The sequence below is a fragment of the Brachionichthys hirsutus genome, chromosome 5, assembly GCF_040956055.1.
Source record: "Brachionichthys hirsutus isolate HB-005 chromosome 5, CSIRO-AGI_Bhir_v1, whole genome shotgun sequence".
NCBI lineage: Eukaryota > Metazoa > Chordata > Actinopteri > Lophiiformes > Brachionichthyidae > Brachionichthys > Brachionichthys hirsutus.
This window is the reverse complement of record NC_090901.1, coordinates 14551980-14566891: the sequence shown is the minus strand read 5'-3', so window position 1 is coordinate 14566891 and position 14912 is coordinate 14551980. Positions and strand designations below refer to the sequence as shown.

The 14912-nt window shown below is 48.0% G+C and overlaps 1 protein-coding gene across 1 annotated transcript; it reads right to left on the bottom strand.

The window, feature by feature from the left end:
* Positions 1-3959: 3959 nt before the first annotated feature.
* chst6 (carbohydrate sulfotransferase 6) lies at positions 3960-5171 on the bottom strand. The gene has a single exon (XM_068739814.1). The coding sequence runs from the start codon at positions 5166-5168 to the stop codon at positions 3960-3962; it is 1209 nt and encodes a 402-aa protein (XP_068595915.1). The 5' UTR covers positions 5169-5171.
* Between the last annotated feature and the right edge of the window lie 9741 nt (positions 5172-14912).

Below are 14912 nucleotides of genomic sequence, written 5' to 3'. Positions count from 1 at the left end.
ATTTCTTCATGCTCATGTTGGCAGCTCTATATTGGCGTCACTGGATTTTGTTGGTGTTTCTTTCATGAGCATGGCATCAAGCTGAAAGGCTTCCCTAGATCTTGAGTTCTTTAAGGCGCTGAGGGTTTTATTCACCTCCTACGACTAAAACAAAAGCTCCATCTGGAGCCATGACGGCTACCAAGTCCAGTTCCCTTCCAATCAGGTTTCTCCCGAGTTCACTGAATCAGTAAATCCCATCGATGTCCAGGAGAAAGACTTCTGAGACGGGTCGCTCAGTCCTCCGCTGGAGCCCTCACGACTTTCCACACATTTTTCTGCAGCCATGGTAGATGTGGTTTTCTTTTGCATTTTTTCTGGGCTGCAACAGTAACGGAGTTCATTTGGTTTATTGGACTCTCCTGTCTTTAGCTGGCTTCCTCGCCACCAGGGTCGGATTATGAGCCGATAAACCAGGAATGAGATGATAACTTTCTGGTTTGCTGGAGGTCAGGTCAAAACATTTTGGAAATTCCACTTGCCAGTTAAATGATAGTTATTGGCCAAGACTTTCAGCTTTGTCTCCTTATCTTATCTCCCTGATCTAAGTTGAAGTCGCCCATGAGAATGAGGGGGGGGGGGTCTGTAATGATTCTAATCTAACATATTCCAATGGAACAGCTTTAAAATCCACTCGTTCATTTAATGCGGTATCCTCCGTAAATGAAGAGCCCTCCTCCCTCACCGACCGACCGAAAACCAGGCGCCATGAATACACAAGGGGGGGGGGGTATTGTAGCCACGTCTCATAAATACCAACAATGTCCAACATTACATGAATAAACTGATCAGGACGGGGATTCTGCAGCGCCAGCTGCAGTTAGCGAGCTTCTAGCGAGTCCCGTTCTTCCTGCTGTTCCACTTTCCAAGCGGTCCACCTGAATGTTTAAATGCTCTTGCAGCACATTCATCCATCCTGGTACAGAAATCCATCAGTACACTAACCCACATGTGTCAAACTCAAGGCTTGGGGGCCAAATGCGGCCCCCGGGCCACGCCATTTTTTGTGGGACCCGCGAGAGCCGTGTGCAGCTCGCAGTTGTTGGTTGTTCTGCAGTTCTGCCCCTCCCAACTGTGACAAAAGAGTTTCGAACAAAGTTGATGTCATAACTTGTGTTGGATGATATTTTGGAGATCTGGATCATCATCAAAAGGTTCTACGGTTCTCGGTATCTTTGTACACCAACCATGAAAAGTCAAAGTGCATCAGAGTTGATTTTTGAATCCACAAATGGGGTTTTAATGTTTCAATTAAATATTTGTTACTGACCTCATCCTGGATCAGATCCAGATGAAATTTGTTGGTGAGATAAAGGCGCCCACCCTACATGACTGTGTCAAATTCCATAAACTTTCAACGGAAACAAGACCGCAAGGGCTTTTTTGAAATGCTCCTCTTAGACAGGATGTTTGACTGTACTTGTACTGTAATGTAGTACATGCTACTGTTTGACTGTACTTGTACTTCACTAACATTCTATCTCATAAATGTATTCATCATCATCAAACATCGGTCAATAACATTGAGGAACAAGATTTTAAGATCCATTGACTGTAATGCTAATGAAGAATTCAAAGTAATCCAGAATCCAGGATCTCTTCTGGATCGTCACCAGAATTGAATCATCTGTTTCTGGTAACGTTCCCAACATTCCCAGATCCGTTTGAGTTATCTTGCTGACAGACAGACAGACAGACGCTGGCGATGACATCACCTTCTCCGCCTCGGATGAGATTATTACAGCAGTAAGGAATCCATATAGTTTTACAACTATGCAAATGTATATGTAATGTTTGTAACTTATAATTATAATTATGTAGTAGTAATAAGTAATAAATACAGCTATTTAGCAACATGTTAAGAAGTAGTTACATTTCATTTACATTACATTAAGTTACATTTACGACTGGTCCTTTGATGGCAACCATAACGCTGATGTGGTCCTCGGAGAAAATGAGTTTGACACCCCTGCACGAACCTAATTAAAGGAGCAGTCCGGGATGTTCACATTTGCCTCCAAACGTGTTCATTCAAACGTTAGTGCCACTGCCATGTGGCAGGAAAACCTCCCACCTGAGCTCTGCCGTTTGAGAGAAAAACATTCCCACCTGTGGACAGCAACATTCTTCACAGCTCTGGACGGGACTTGGTTCTTTGAAGCTCTGCAAGTCCAGTAATCAGTCCTGGACGAACCTCATTTTCGTGCTTTCACATTGCAATCTGCAAAAAATGTCCCCATGGTGCAGACGTGGGTCCTGTCCTTACGAGGGCATGCTACTGCTGCCGTTCAGAGGACACGCTGGTGTTTGGAACGGGAGCAGAGCCCGTTTGAGATGGAGGTGTGTGACTTTGGCGTGTCGCTCTTTGACATTGATCTGTGAGTTTTCCTCAGCGAGATCCGGCCGTCCTGTCATGCCCTTAATGCTTGTGGTTGGCGATTCCTAATCTGTACACAATGCCTGCGTCCTCATAACATCCCGCTTCCCGGACAGCATTTCTCCGTGATCTTTGAGTTCCGACACTATCCCGCCGACTAAGGAACAGACACGTCAGTCAAAAGATTTGCAGCAAATATTTATTACACTTTATATAAATGCATTAACATTCCGACCACAGTGCCCTCTTATAAAGAAATCAAATGTCAAAAAGTTAATCTGAAGAAAAACAGAAAGAAAACACCACGAGAAAAACCTTCGACGAGAGAAAGCGAGCCGGACCCGTTTTAGACTATTTTCATTCTCATTGACATCTTTCTGTGTGTTTTCGTAAAGAAAAGTCTACTTGGAAGAAAGTCTTCGACTTTTCAACCGTGATTAAAAACCAACTGATGTTTTACACAGAATGTGCGACCGACAAAGGAACCGACGAGCCGCGGGGTACAGAAGGAAACCAAAGCATTGCAACTTATTACATCTAAATTCATCATAAATAATGGTTTAAAACTAAAGTTCCAAACTCCATCAGTATCAACTCAGCAGCGAAAGAAAAAAATCGGTTTGATTTTTGCTCGTAACATTTAGAATAATCGCTGAAAGTTTCTAGGACTCTTCAGGATGATGGCCTTTTATTCCTTCTTCACCAACCAGCTTGAGAAACCGTGGGGGGGGGGGGGGGATTTCTCATTTCTCCCGTCCTGTCCTCGCCTCGCACCAGAGTCAGAATTCCAACAAAAGCCAAAAGCGAGTGATGCGACTCTTAACGAATGCCAACCACCCAAAACGATTGCTAACCCTCACCCAGGCCCCCCACCCACCGCCACCGTTCACCAAATTGCTTCTGGCACTCTCTCCAGGTGATTTCCGTCCCACTGACACGTGAGTCTCACTGGTTTCAAGGTCTCCACCCGTTCCCACGGCAGCGCTGACAGGACTCGAGATTTACCCGGATGAGCGACGGCTATATTCGTTCACTGCCCCGTGTGTGACTGATGCGTCGAAGAACCCGTGGCATCGACTACATTCCGACCCCGACTAGCGGCGTCCGTGCTGGGAGCTTGAAACGGCGAATGACGTTGAGCTACTGTGTCCCGCATTTAAAGAGTCCACGTATAAGTGAATGCGCCTGTGTCTCATGTCCTGTGTCTCACCTGTTGATGGCGTGGACTCCTGGCTTGTCTCGGAGGATGTATTTTAAATGAAGGTGCTACACAATACACAGTAAGTACAACCTCATGGCGGCAAGAAATTAAATTAGGTTAAAAAAGAACACTTATTATACAGCCAATAAGCCTATAAAGAATATAGACCCTTGAATATAGACCCTCCGTCTGAAACGTTTCGATAACATAGAAAGCATCTAAGTATAGAAGTATTTAGAGTATTCCTGCTTTTCTTTGCTTGAGAATGCTTCCAATCGGGAAACTATTCAGGTGATTTGATAATGATTTTCTAGACCCATCGCAGTCTCTTGATGGTCTCGGTCATTTCTCTTTCGTTTTATCCGCCGTCTGACCCGCTTTGGATGGCAGCCAGATGAATTCATACGGCTCCAGTGGCGCTAGCAGTTCGATGCCCAGGTTCTTTAGATCCTTGTCATTGTTAACGGGCCTGTATCCAATCATTTTCATGGCCCCATAACACAATTCCTGGACTCGTTTGATTTTGGCGAAGGGGAACGTGGTGCGCCAAGCTTTGGAAACATCAACAGCGTCTCGCGAAGTGATTTTGAAAGCTTGTGACTTCGAGCCGATGCCTTTTCCATGGGTCACCTGGTAGATCCATTCCCCCACCTTTCTGGTTAGATCCAGTCCTACAAATTGATAAATGTCATTTATCATCCCAATTGGGTTGTGCACCAAGTCCTCATAGCGGACCAATTTATAGCGGCCTTCGAGAAACGGCTGCGGTTTCAGCATGGCGCGCTCAATCATCAACACGTGGCTGCGGCAGATCTTCTTGATGACTTCAAACTGCAGGTCGGCAGGTGGCATCGCTCTTCGGTCAACCATGATGGAGTTATCATACGCTAAGGCCGAGAAAGATTCCTCTCGAGATCGCATCACAGCCCGTGGGTCTCGGACCAGGTGGATGATGCGGAGGTCGAGGTTTGGGTCTTGCAGGAGTGGGTACAGGGACTCCAAGTCAAAAAAACGCACTTCTTTGAGCACGATGTGGCTGTAAGACTTGCAGGAACTCTCCATCCCCTTCAGGCCGCTAACGTTGCATCGTTTAGAGCACCTATGCTCGTCGCTGAGGTCGCCGCGTGGCGTGAGAGGACAAGCCGGAGGCGAGCACAGCGCTCGACTGTGACTCCACATAAACACATTGCTGACATTGCTTCTGGGCGGCATAAAGGCCTCTAGTCCAGAGAATTCACACCGAAATAGGTCCCGGAACACGTCCCGCAAAATGATCTGAAGCATGTTCTTGGGTTTCTGCAGATTTCTCCAGATGTGCCATCCTGGCTCCATGAGATAGAAAACGGACGGATGCTGGCTGAACACCTGACCCAAAAAGGACGAGCCGGATCTCCATGACGACAGCAGCAGCACGTGAACTTTGTGGTTTTGGTTGGCGGGGTTGTTGCAGGGACTGAATTGGAAGTACCAACCACAGAACAGCACCACGGTTGCCCCCTGGAGAATCACCAGGAACATCATGGTGCTGACGTTCATCCTCCAGCGGCCCATGACGGCCGTGGATCAGTCAGTGTTTGAGGCTTCGATGTGGAACTTCACCCGGGTCGTCCTCCAGCAAAGGAGACGGCTGAGGGTCAATCAGAGAGGACACAATGTCACAAGCATCAATACATTTATCACATTGCTTTCAGAGGAGAACCAAACACTGAGTGAAGACGTCTGTAACCTTTGCTTCCAAAACTGTGTGCAGGGGGAAATGTAAAATACACAGCTTGAAGAAAACCAATTATGAGATGCACACCTTTCAGTGTCATCAATTTAATTTCATTGTGTCACGTGCTTTTTGAGGACCGGGTGATTGACTGCGTCTACAAACGCATACAAACAGGTGAATGAACAGGACAGGCAGGGGTAGGATTATTTGCCCCGGTTGGTGGCAGCATTACAATCTGTTTTTAAACTAGAAAACGACAATCAGAGATTGCAGACCCCGCCTCCAATAGACTATTGGATCTTGTGAGACAGTAAACAGGGCTTCCGGATCAGAGGGGCCAAACCTGCTCTAGCTTGCTGCGCCGGAACGTACTACAAGACACCTTCTGGACTCTTTTTCCCATCATGCCATTCGTGTCCCTCCCTCTTAAAGTGGCAATTTACAGCACAGGCACAATTCCAGATGTAAAAATAATTCTAGAATCTGGATCCAGATCCGGATCAACGCCATTCTCGGGGATGACCGAGCCACGGACAGAACCTTGCTTGTGTAAATTTCAAGTCGATTGGGTTCCTAGTTTTTGAGTTATGCGCTCGGACAGACAAGCAAACAGACAAAAAGACAGACAAACGCACCCAATTGCAACACCCTCGCCTCCCCTTCGGCGAGGGTAAAAACAAACAATATCTCCTGATGGTCTCAGAAGCAGCTTTGGTCTCATAACTCACGAGACTTGTCTACATAAGAGAAGCCGAAACGCTCTGTCCAATGATAAATCAACTTGTTCTTAGCGCCAGGATGTCTGAGCTTCACTGATGCATACAAGGAACCAAGGAAGCTTCCTCATTGATAATACACTGATTCTGATTCACTTTGACTTTTAGTGGTTGATGAAAAGATACAAAGATCAATCTAGAATCTTTTGGTGCTGATCCAGATCACCATGTGGACGGTGTAGATCCAGTGAGGAGGGGAACGAGCTGCTTGGCGGAGGTCTGCACTCTCTCTTGGTGATTTTCTAGTTTCAGATTTATCTGCCAAAAGTGCAAAATGTCTTTGTGCTCAATGAAGGTCCAACTTTTAAGAGGTGGACCCATCGTCTTTGTGTTATTACAGAAAGTCCAGATGCAATTACAATGAAAAAACATGGAAGTGGAGTCTCCTGTTGTAATAACCAAGGTATGTCTTTGTCCAACAAGGTGTAGAGAACGTTTAGGAAGAGACAAAATGTAAAAGACATTGGACACACTGCCCAGTCTTTTGGACATTGTTCTGTAGCCCGATCTTGTGGTACTGATAAAACACAAAATAAAGTCTCGTGTTTTAAATTAAATAGAAAAGATAAATATCTCCTTCTGTTTCCCACGGAGTCACAAATGTCATGGACATTGTCGCCTGTGACTGCCAGGGGTCCTCTGGGTACCCCGGTGTCCTCCGTCCACACACATGAAACATGTTGGACTGGCGATTCGCCTGCAGGCTGAACGAGTCCGGTGTCCTGTCCTGCTGTAGCCCGTAGCTAACGATTAGCCTTTAGCCAACAATTAGCCACAGCAGAACTTGCTGCTAAAAAACAGGACCCTGTATTATAGCAAGGTTTTACATTAGATAAATATGTATATCAAACATGTCATTTGTGTGTATTATTTTGAAAATATAGAAAAATGAGCGCAGGTGTGTTGTCCCGTTTACCTGCTGCTTTCTGCACCTTCTCCAAGAAGAGAGTTGTTGGCAGCGCGACGTTTGCTGCAGCCGATGCTCAGTCATCGATCACTGGACTCGCACTGTGACAATAAAAGCTTTCCATTCCAGTGAGCCGGTGCTGCAGCCGTTTCACGTCACACACAGAATGCCTAAACAACAAAACAGATTTTATATCTTATAAGTAATTATTATATATTTTTGTCTATGTATTTACGAAGTAGAGGTATATTTTTGTGTTTTTAGACCGATGTGTCAAAACAGTCAGGACGGCGAGAATGCTAAACAGCCGTGATGATGATGATGAATATATTTATTAGATAGAATGTTAGAGTACAAGTACAGTCAAACAGTAGCATGTATTACAGTACAAGTACAGTCACACAGTAGCATGTATTACAGTACAAGTACAGTCAAACATCCTGTCTAAGAGGAGCATTTCAAAAAAGCCCTTGCGGTCTTGTTTCCGTTGAAAGTCCTTCGCACATAAATCATCGACATTTAACAGTACAATAGTCGCCATACAATCAAAATAAAAACCAATATTAAATTACTCAATTAATGCAAAATAACATTAGAAAAATAAAAATAATTTTACAACCCAGATGCAAACTAACAATAAATTTAAAATAAATCACTCCAGATGCAAAATGACAACGAACGACAGTAAATTACATAAATTACAATTAATTACAAAGACACTTAGTATGTGCAACGTAGGTGGCCAAAAAAGGGGGTGGGGGGGGGTTGATCCGGAGAGAGTCGTGATGACTATCTCCGTTTCTGCCCCCCTGAAAGGTGTATTTTTAGGGCCGTTTTGAAGGAGGCCAAACAGGTGCATGTTTTGAGGGCAGGAGTCAAACAGTTCCACCCTTGGGGGGCAGTATTGTAGAAAGATGATTTACCCATGTTGTCCGTCACCAGCCTGTGTTGTTCCAGATGTGCTATCATGACAGATGGATTTCTTGGCTCAGCTTAATTCAGTGGTTCTCAAATGGTGGGGGGCGCGGTGCGATGTTAGGGGGGGCGCCTGTGACCGCGGAAAAAATGTTTTTTTGCCTTACGAGAATAAAGTGTAATTGCACATCCACTCCAGTAGTTGGCAGTGGCGCCCTGATTGTCAGAGTGCGCGCAGGGAGGATTAGCAGAAGAAGAGCGGTTGTAAACAATCTACGGTGGGAGAAGAAGAAAGACCAGACTTCCTCATTTTCTGTTGCAGACTAAAAAAATGGTAATAAAGTTATTCTTTGTTGTAAGTTGATCTATATTTCTTTCTTTTTCTTAATTCTTTGTATGTTAATAAGGATACAAAAGTTTTTTTTTTTTTCGGGGGGGGGGGGGGGGGGCGAAATGTTTTTTTCTTCCTAGGGGGGGCGCGACAGAAAATAATTGAGAAGCACTGGCTTAATTCATGGTAAATATGATGGCGCTCCTTATTAGTGTGTTACGGCCAGCGATCGATATGGAATGTCTTTCATGTCATCTGTTCATCCCAGCGCTGATGGATAATGACCTGGTTAGTTCTGCAAGGCCTTGTCCCGCCCAGCCAGAATCCATCAAGGAGCAACGTACTAGCCAATCAAAGTACAAAGGTGTGTTGAATGGAAAATTCCACTTGTGTGCACACTTTGTGGATCGGTTTCTCCATGGCAGCAGTAAGGCGTCTACTGCTGGAGCAGATGCTACGTGTAGCGCTGCACTCCTCAAACAGGAAGTGGTCACAGCGATAGTGTTCAACGGTCAGCCTGCCGAGGTCAGCACCGGTTAACGGTGCAGCCGTGCCGGTGTGGCGGAGTCTCTGCAACCACAGCGCGACACATTCAGCGAATTCTACACACGCCTAGACAAGCACTCGCAGAGCGCCGACCTCCCCCAAGCAGCTCAGTCCCCCCGATAATGTGATTTACAGCAAAAATAACGTCCCACGTGTGTTTTATCTCTATTTATAGATTGCTTAACCATAAAAACAAACCTTTAATATCTGGATTCACGTTGGCATCATTATTAGTTTAGAAGTTATTCACTCTTTCAGTAATGATGGATTCTTCTGGATCTATAGATCCAGAGCTTTTGGAGATGCAACAAATCCCTTTGTCCACTACTGATTCCACAGCGTCTCGGTGAAGGCAGCAGAAACAGAACCTCCTTTGTGGAGGTAACGAAGACACTTCGTGATCCGCGGAACTTTTTCATCCATTTCTCACACCGTTCATGGATTCGGTTCGACTCTTCCCCAAAATCCCAAGTCTTAAGTATTCCTTTGAGTTTTTCCAACCTGAAATGTATTGCGATGAATCAGTCTGACATCATGATTAACTCGATTTCTCCTGGAGTTCCATCATTTCCCTCCTTGTTTTTACTCGGATGTCATTTTTAAACACTTGTACAATGTTAAAAAAAGTGACGAATGTGCCTGCAAAGTGACAGAGTGCTGTAGCGTGCACAGACATACTGTGTGTATATAAATATAAGACACAGCAGACGTCCTGCTGCTTGACACTCAGACACACTGCAGCAACACATCGGTGTCCAACGTGTGGGAATTCCATCCCACTGTGCTCGGGAATCTTTATAACACGGGAAAACCTTTAACGATATTAGCCGAGGTAACTAACGCTAACTAGCTGGCTGCTGGCAGTTCGCTGATGAATGACTCCTGCGGTTGTGGTGAGACAGCCGTCCTTCGTCGTGACGTGTCCTCAGGCAGGATGTGATGTCTTGACTTGATTAATGATTACAATAACTCAACAATGGATTAACGGATCAGCTATTGGAACATGGATTTGTTCGGCTTTGCCACGCCTTCTTTCACTCCAACAGACCCAAAGTCAAGGGTTGTGTCTTCCGCTGGGGTTGAGGTCACATTTTAATAACCTTTTGTCCGATAGATTTGGTTGGTGTTCTGGATCATCACCTGGATCCAGACTTCCAAAAGGATTCCTTAACAATGTGGAAGAGGAAAACGGCAAGACTTGATTCGAATGCGACAAAACGACCCTCGCAAAAATCTACCACACAATAAAGTCCACTCTGGACCCAAGTACCACCCTGGCCCCGGTCCAGAGTGGACCCACGTACCGCCCTGGCTCTGGTCCAGAGTGGACCCAAGTACCACCCTAACCCTGGTCCAGAGTGGACCCACGTACCGCCCTGGCTCTGGTCCAGACTGGACCCAAGTACCGCCCTGGCCCTGGTCCAGAGTGGACCCAAGTACCACCCTGACCCTGGTCCGGAGTGGACCCAAGTACCGCCCTGGCTCTGGTCCAGAGTGGACCCACGTACCTCCTTGGCCCTGGTCCAGAGTGGACCCACGTACCGTCCTGGCCCTGGTCCAGAGTGGACCCATGTACCGTCCTGGCTCTGGTCCAGAGTGGACCCACGTACCGCCCTGGCCCTGGTCCAGACTGGACCCATGTACCGTCCTGGCTCTGGTCCAGACTGGACCCGCGTACCGCCCTGGCCCTGGTCCAGACTGTCTGAATTTATGGGTTCCCTCCTGTGAGGTAACAAGTCATCCTGCAGGCTTTGGCATTTCCTCAAAAGTTACTGAGCCGGATCCCAAAGAAAAGCGCAATCAGTGAAACCGCGATGACTGACGTCCAGATTTCTAGGAGTACATGGTGAACGTTCGCTCAGCAGATCATGCTAACCCTGGAAGCAGCCGGGCGTCCTCCGGTGGGGGGGGCCTTAGGCCCTCCCCCCTCATTAACATACTAAGAGTCATTAAGGTTACACCTTAAAGCACCATTACTTGTGTCCTCAAACAGAGGTCAGAGTCGTGAGCTCCATTGTTTCAGATTCGGCTCCTTCCCGGTTCGTGACAGCGTTCATCCCATGGTGGAACCGCTAATGTTGGTTTCTCGTGTTCCTAAACTTATGCGCTCCCGGCCATCGTTCGGCTTCGTCTTGTTCGCCGGTCCTGCCTGTGAAATGCTTTGCCCTCTGTTTTTTTCTTCTTCCTTTTCAATTAACGGGTTGTTTCCACCGATGGCACCAAAACACTGCGACTTGCTTGCCAAACTCCTACAAGAGTTCCCCCTGGCAACATGGCGACGGTTAGCGCGGAGCCACGTCCCGTCCTCCGCTGTAACGGCTCATTACATTCATGGAGTCCTGTGTGAGAGACGGAGGGGGTGAAAGAGGACGAAGGGAAACATGGGCTGGTTGTACGGGCTTCAGCGCGTTTGTTTTTATCCAGGGTTCGTCTGAGACGGGGGGTTACTAAGAGATGATTCCGCAGGGACTCCTTTTCATTAGGTTGAGACTGCCAAGTGTTGAGTCTTTACAGAGACAGAGCGTCTCACTCCAGTCCTCCCATCACTTCGTTTCTGGGAAAGGTATTTATGAATGCTGATGATGTGTTGGGAAGAGTAAATTCAATCACCTGTTTTATATGGACGCTGCTTTCATGTTTTCTTAGGTTAACCAATTGTATTTATGCCACCGCTACATGCTATGTGGCTAATTGTTATGATGACATTGATGTTTTAAATGTAGCTCTGCAGCTTCATCTCATGAATCCGTGTCTGTCCCTCCAGGCGGGGAAAGTTGAAGACGTTTCTGCCGTTTGTTTTAGATTTAAGGATAGATAGACTCTCGCAACACCCAGACCCCCAAGGAGGATACGACGGGTGGAGATGGATGGATGGATGTCCATGTAGGTGAATAAAACCAAGCACCTTGTAGAAACATCTGTGAATGCAGCTGTGCAGTGGGAGGACACGCAAAATCACAGGGCGGGGTCAGCGGATGCAGAGGTCGCCAACCTTCTGCAGTCAACAGCTACAGACCTCCAAGCTTCATGTGAGCTTCAGATTAGCTCTAGAACAGTGCGCAGAGAGCTTCACACGCCACCACGGGGCTCTAGAACAGTGCGTAGAGAGCTTCACACGCCACCATGGGGCTCTACAACAGTGTGTAGAGAGCTTCACACGCCACCATGGGGCTCTACAACAGTGTGTAGAGAGCTTCACACGCCACCACGGGGCTCTAGAACAGTGTGTAGAGAGCTTCACACGCCACCACGGGGCTCTAGAACAGTGTAGAGAGCTTCACACGCCACCACGGGGCTCTAGAACAGTGTGTAGAGAGCTTCACACGCCACCACGGGGCTCTAGAACAGTGTGTAGAGAGCTCCACACGCCACCACGGGGCTCTAGAACAGTGTGTAGAGAGCTTCACACGCCACCACGGGGCTCTAGAACAGTGTGTAGAGAGCTTCACACGCCACCACGGGGCTCTAGAACAGTGTGTAGAGAGCTTCACACGCCAACACGGGGCTCTAGAACAGTGTGTCGAGAGCTTCACACGCCACCACGGGGCTCTAGAACAGTGTGTAGAGAGCTTCACACGCCACCGCGGGGCTCTAGAACAGTGTGTTGAGAGCTTCACACGTCACCACGGGGCTCTAGAACAGTGTGTAGAGAGCTTCACACGCCACCACGGGGCTCTAGAACAGTGTGTAGAGAGCTTCACACGCCACCACGGGGCTCTAGAACAGTGTGTAGAGAGCTTCACACGCCAACACGGGGCTCTAGAACAGTGTGTATAGAGCTTCACACGCCACCACGGGGCTCTAGAACAGTGTGTATAGAGCTTCACACGCCACCACGGGGCTCTAGAACAGTGTGTAGAGCGCTTCACACGCCACCACGGGCTCTAGAACAGTGTGTAGAGAGCTTCACACGCCACCACGGGCTCTAGAACAGTGCTTAAAGAGCCCCTTCCCCATGGTAATCAGAGAATTCACAGCTGTCCTCGTCTCGCGTGAGGCGAGACGTCTGGGCCTTTTGTTTGACCCCGCTGAGGCTGTTTGGGCACACGAGTCTGAATGATTGACACAAAATAACTCCGGAGGCGCGAGACAACGGTGGGACAATGACCCACTCAGCTCAGGAGCTGATCGCATCAAGAGACAAGCTGGGACTGGTTTTTTCCACTGTTCTCACCTATCACTGATAAAAACCTGACCCGGTCGCAGTGAAACGAGATCTCCTCTAATCTCAGTGGAACATTGTGACGTTTCTTTGTCCATTCTAGTCGACTTGTCCTGAACTCCTGCCTTATTGTCCTAAAGCAAGGCTCATCCGTGTATGAGTGAAGGGGCGGGTCCATGTCTTCGGTACCATGGCTCCGTGAGCCGAGTCCTATCGGACCATCTACGTGCATTTGTTGTTCTTTTTCTGAGTGTCTTTTAAGAGTCTCTGCATTGCCTGTTTTCATTGGTTGTATTTCGTTCCTCTCCCTTTTATACAGTCTAATAAATAAACTGTAATCGTGATTTTTCAATCACTATTTAAAGGTGTCTAAATAAACAAAAATAAAAATAGCCTTTTACAGAAATGTTACTGTTTCCATTCGGTTGGAGGGAGTGGGACAACGGTGGGACAATGAGACGTCATGAGAAACACGCAGACTTGAACTGGTTGTTCTGGTTAAAATGCCATGAAGCCCCGCTTCTACTCATCCAGCTGATCGAGTTCATCCCGACTGCTGCCGAGTCTTTAGTCTGAGGACAACCCGACTGCTGCCGAGTCTTTAGTCTCAGGACAACCCGACTGCTGCCGAGTCTTTAGTCTGAGGACAACCCGACTGCTGCCGAGTCTTTAGTCTCAGGACAACCCGACTGCTGCCGAGTCTTTAGTCTGAGGACAACCCGACTGCTGCCGAGTCTTTAGTCTCAGGACAACCCGACTGCTGCAGAGTCTTTAGTCTGAGGACAACCCGACTGCTGCCGAGTCTTTAGTCTGAGGACAACCCGACTGCTGCCGAGTCCTTAGTCTGAGGACAACCTGACTGCTGCCGAGTCCTTAGTCTGAGGACAACCTGACTGCTGCCGAGTCTTTAGTCTGAGGACAACCTGACTGCTGCCTGATGTTCCAATGTCTCCAGCAGTTTCATCTCCAGGACAACGACGTCCTGACCATGCGGACTAACTAGAGGGGGGGGTCAAAGACAAACCGTCTCTGCGTTCGGTCGTTCTACAAACCGGCTGTTTTCGCGTTTTGGGGACAAAAAGGACGGAACGTTTCACGTCCAGGAAAAGTTCCCGAGCGAGCTTCTTCCACGGGTCCCGAGCAAACTCCCGAACGACCGGCGGGGTGTTTCCCCGTGAGGAGCGGACGGTTCCGTTACCTGCGGCTGTGTTTCCGGTCGGGGTCCCGGTGAAAGGCGCTGTCCTCGGCGCCGTCCTCGACCCGGTGCGGTGCGGTCCGGTCCGGTCCTCCGCTGGCGGCTGAGACGTGGCCGAAGGCTCCGCGGAGCTGACTGCTGATTGGTCCGACTCCACCTGGTTCCAGGCGCGACGGGGCGGGGTCACCGTCCACTTCACCGGAGCTCGCGGAGCCTGCTGGCCGGTTGGGCGGGGCCGGTGTCGTGCACGGGCATCGTTCCAGGGATGCCCTCCCGGAGCTCGTCAGGCTCTCCTCGGGATGGACCGTAAAACGTGACCCCGGTGTCCGGATGTTCATCCATCAAACCTCAGAGTCATGTTTGCAGAGGTTTTCATATTTTATTTGTGATCTCACACATACTTTACATATTATATCTGCAAATGTGGAAATGAGGGTGAAAATATAATAACCCTGAACGTCAGGCCGACATTCCCGAAGTCTCCCCCAGCCAGGATGCCCAAACCTGCACCAACATTTGCTGAAACACGGTGAATGGAATTAATGGAATTAATGGCAATAAAGAATCCTCCATCGGTGGAGCCGGACTCTAATCCAGAATCAAAGACCTGGAGAACATTCAATCAAGATGAACGACCTGGAAGAGGATTGGGTGCCGAAACGTGCGGCAAATTCTCCTGGGACTTTTATTTTGAAGAGGATCCGTGTCTTTGGGTCTGCGGCTGAGAAGCGACGCGTCCACAGAGTCAA

Bases quoted from the DNA above. Each gene is read 5' to 3' on its own strand.
- chst6 (XM_068739814.1), bottom strand. From the start codon at position 5,168: ATGGGCCGCTGGAGGATGAACGTCAGCACCATGATGTTCCTGGTGATT.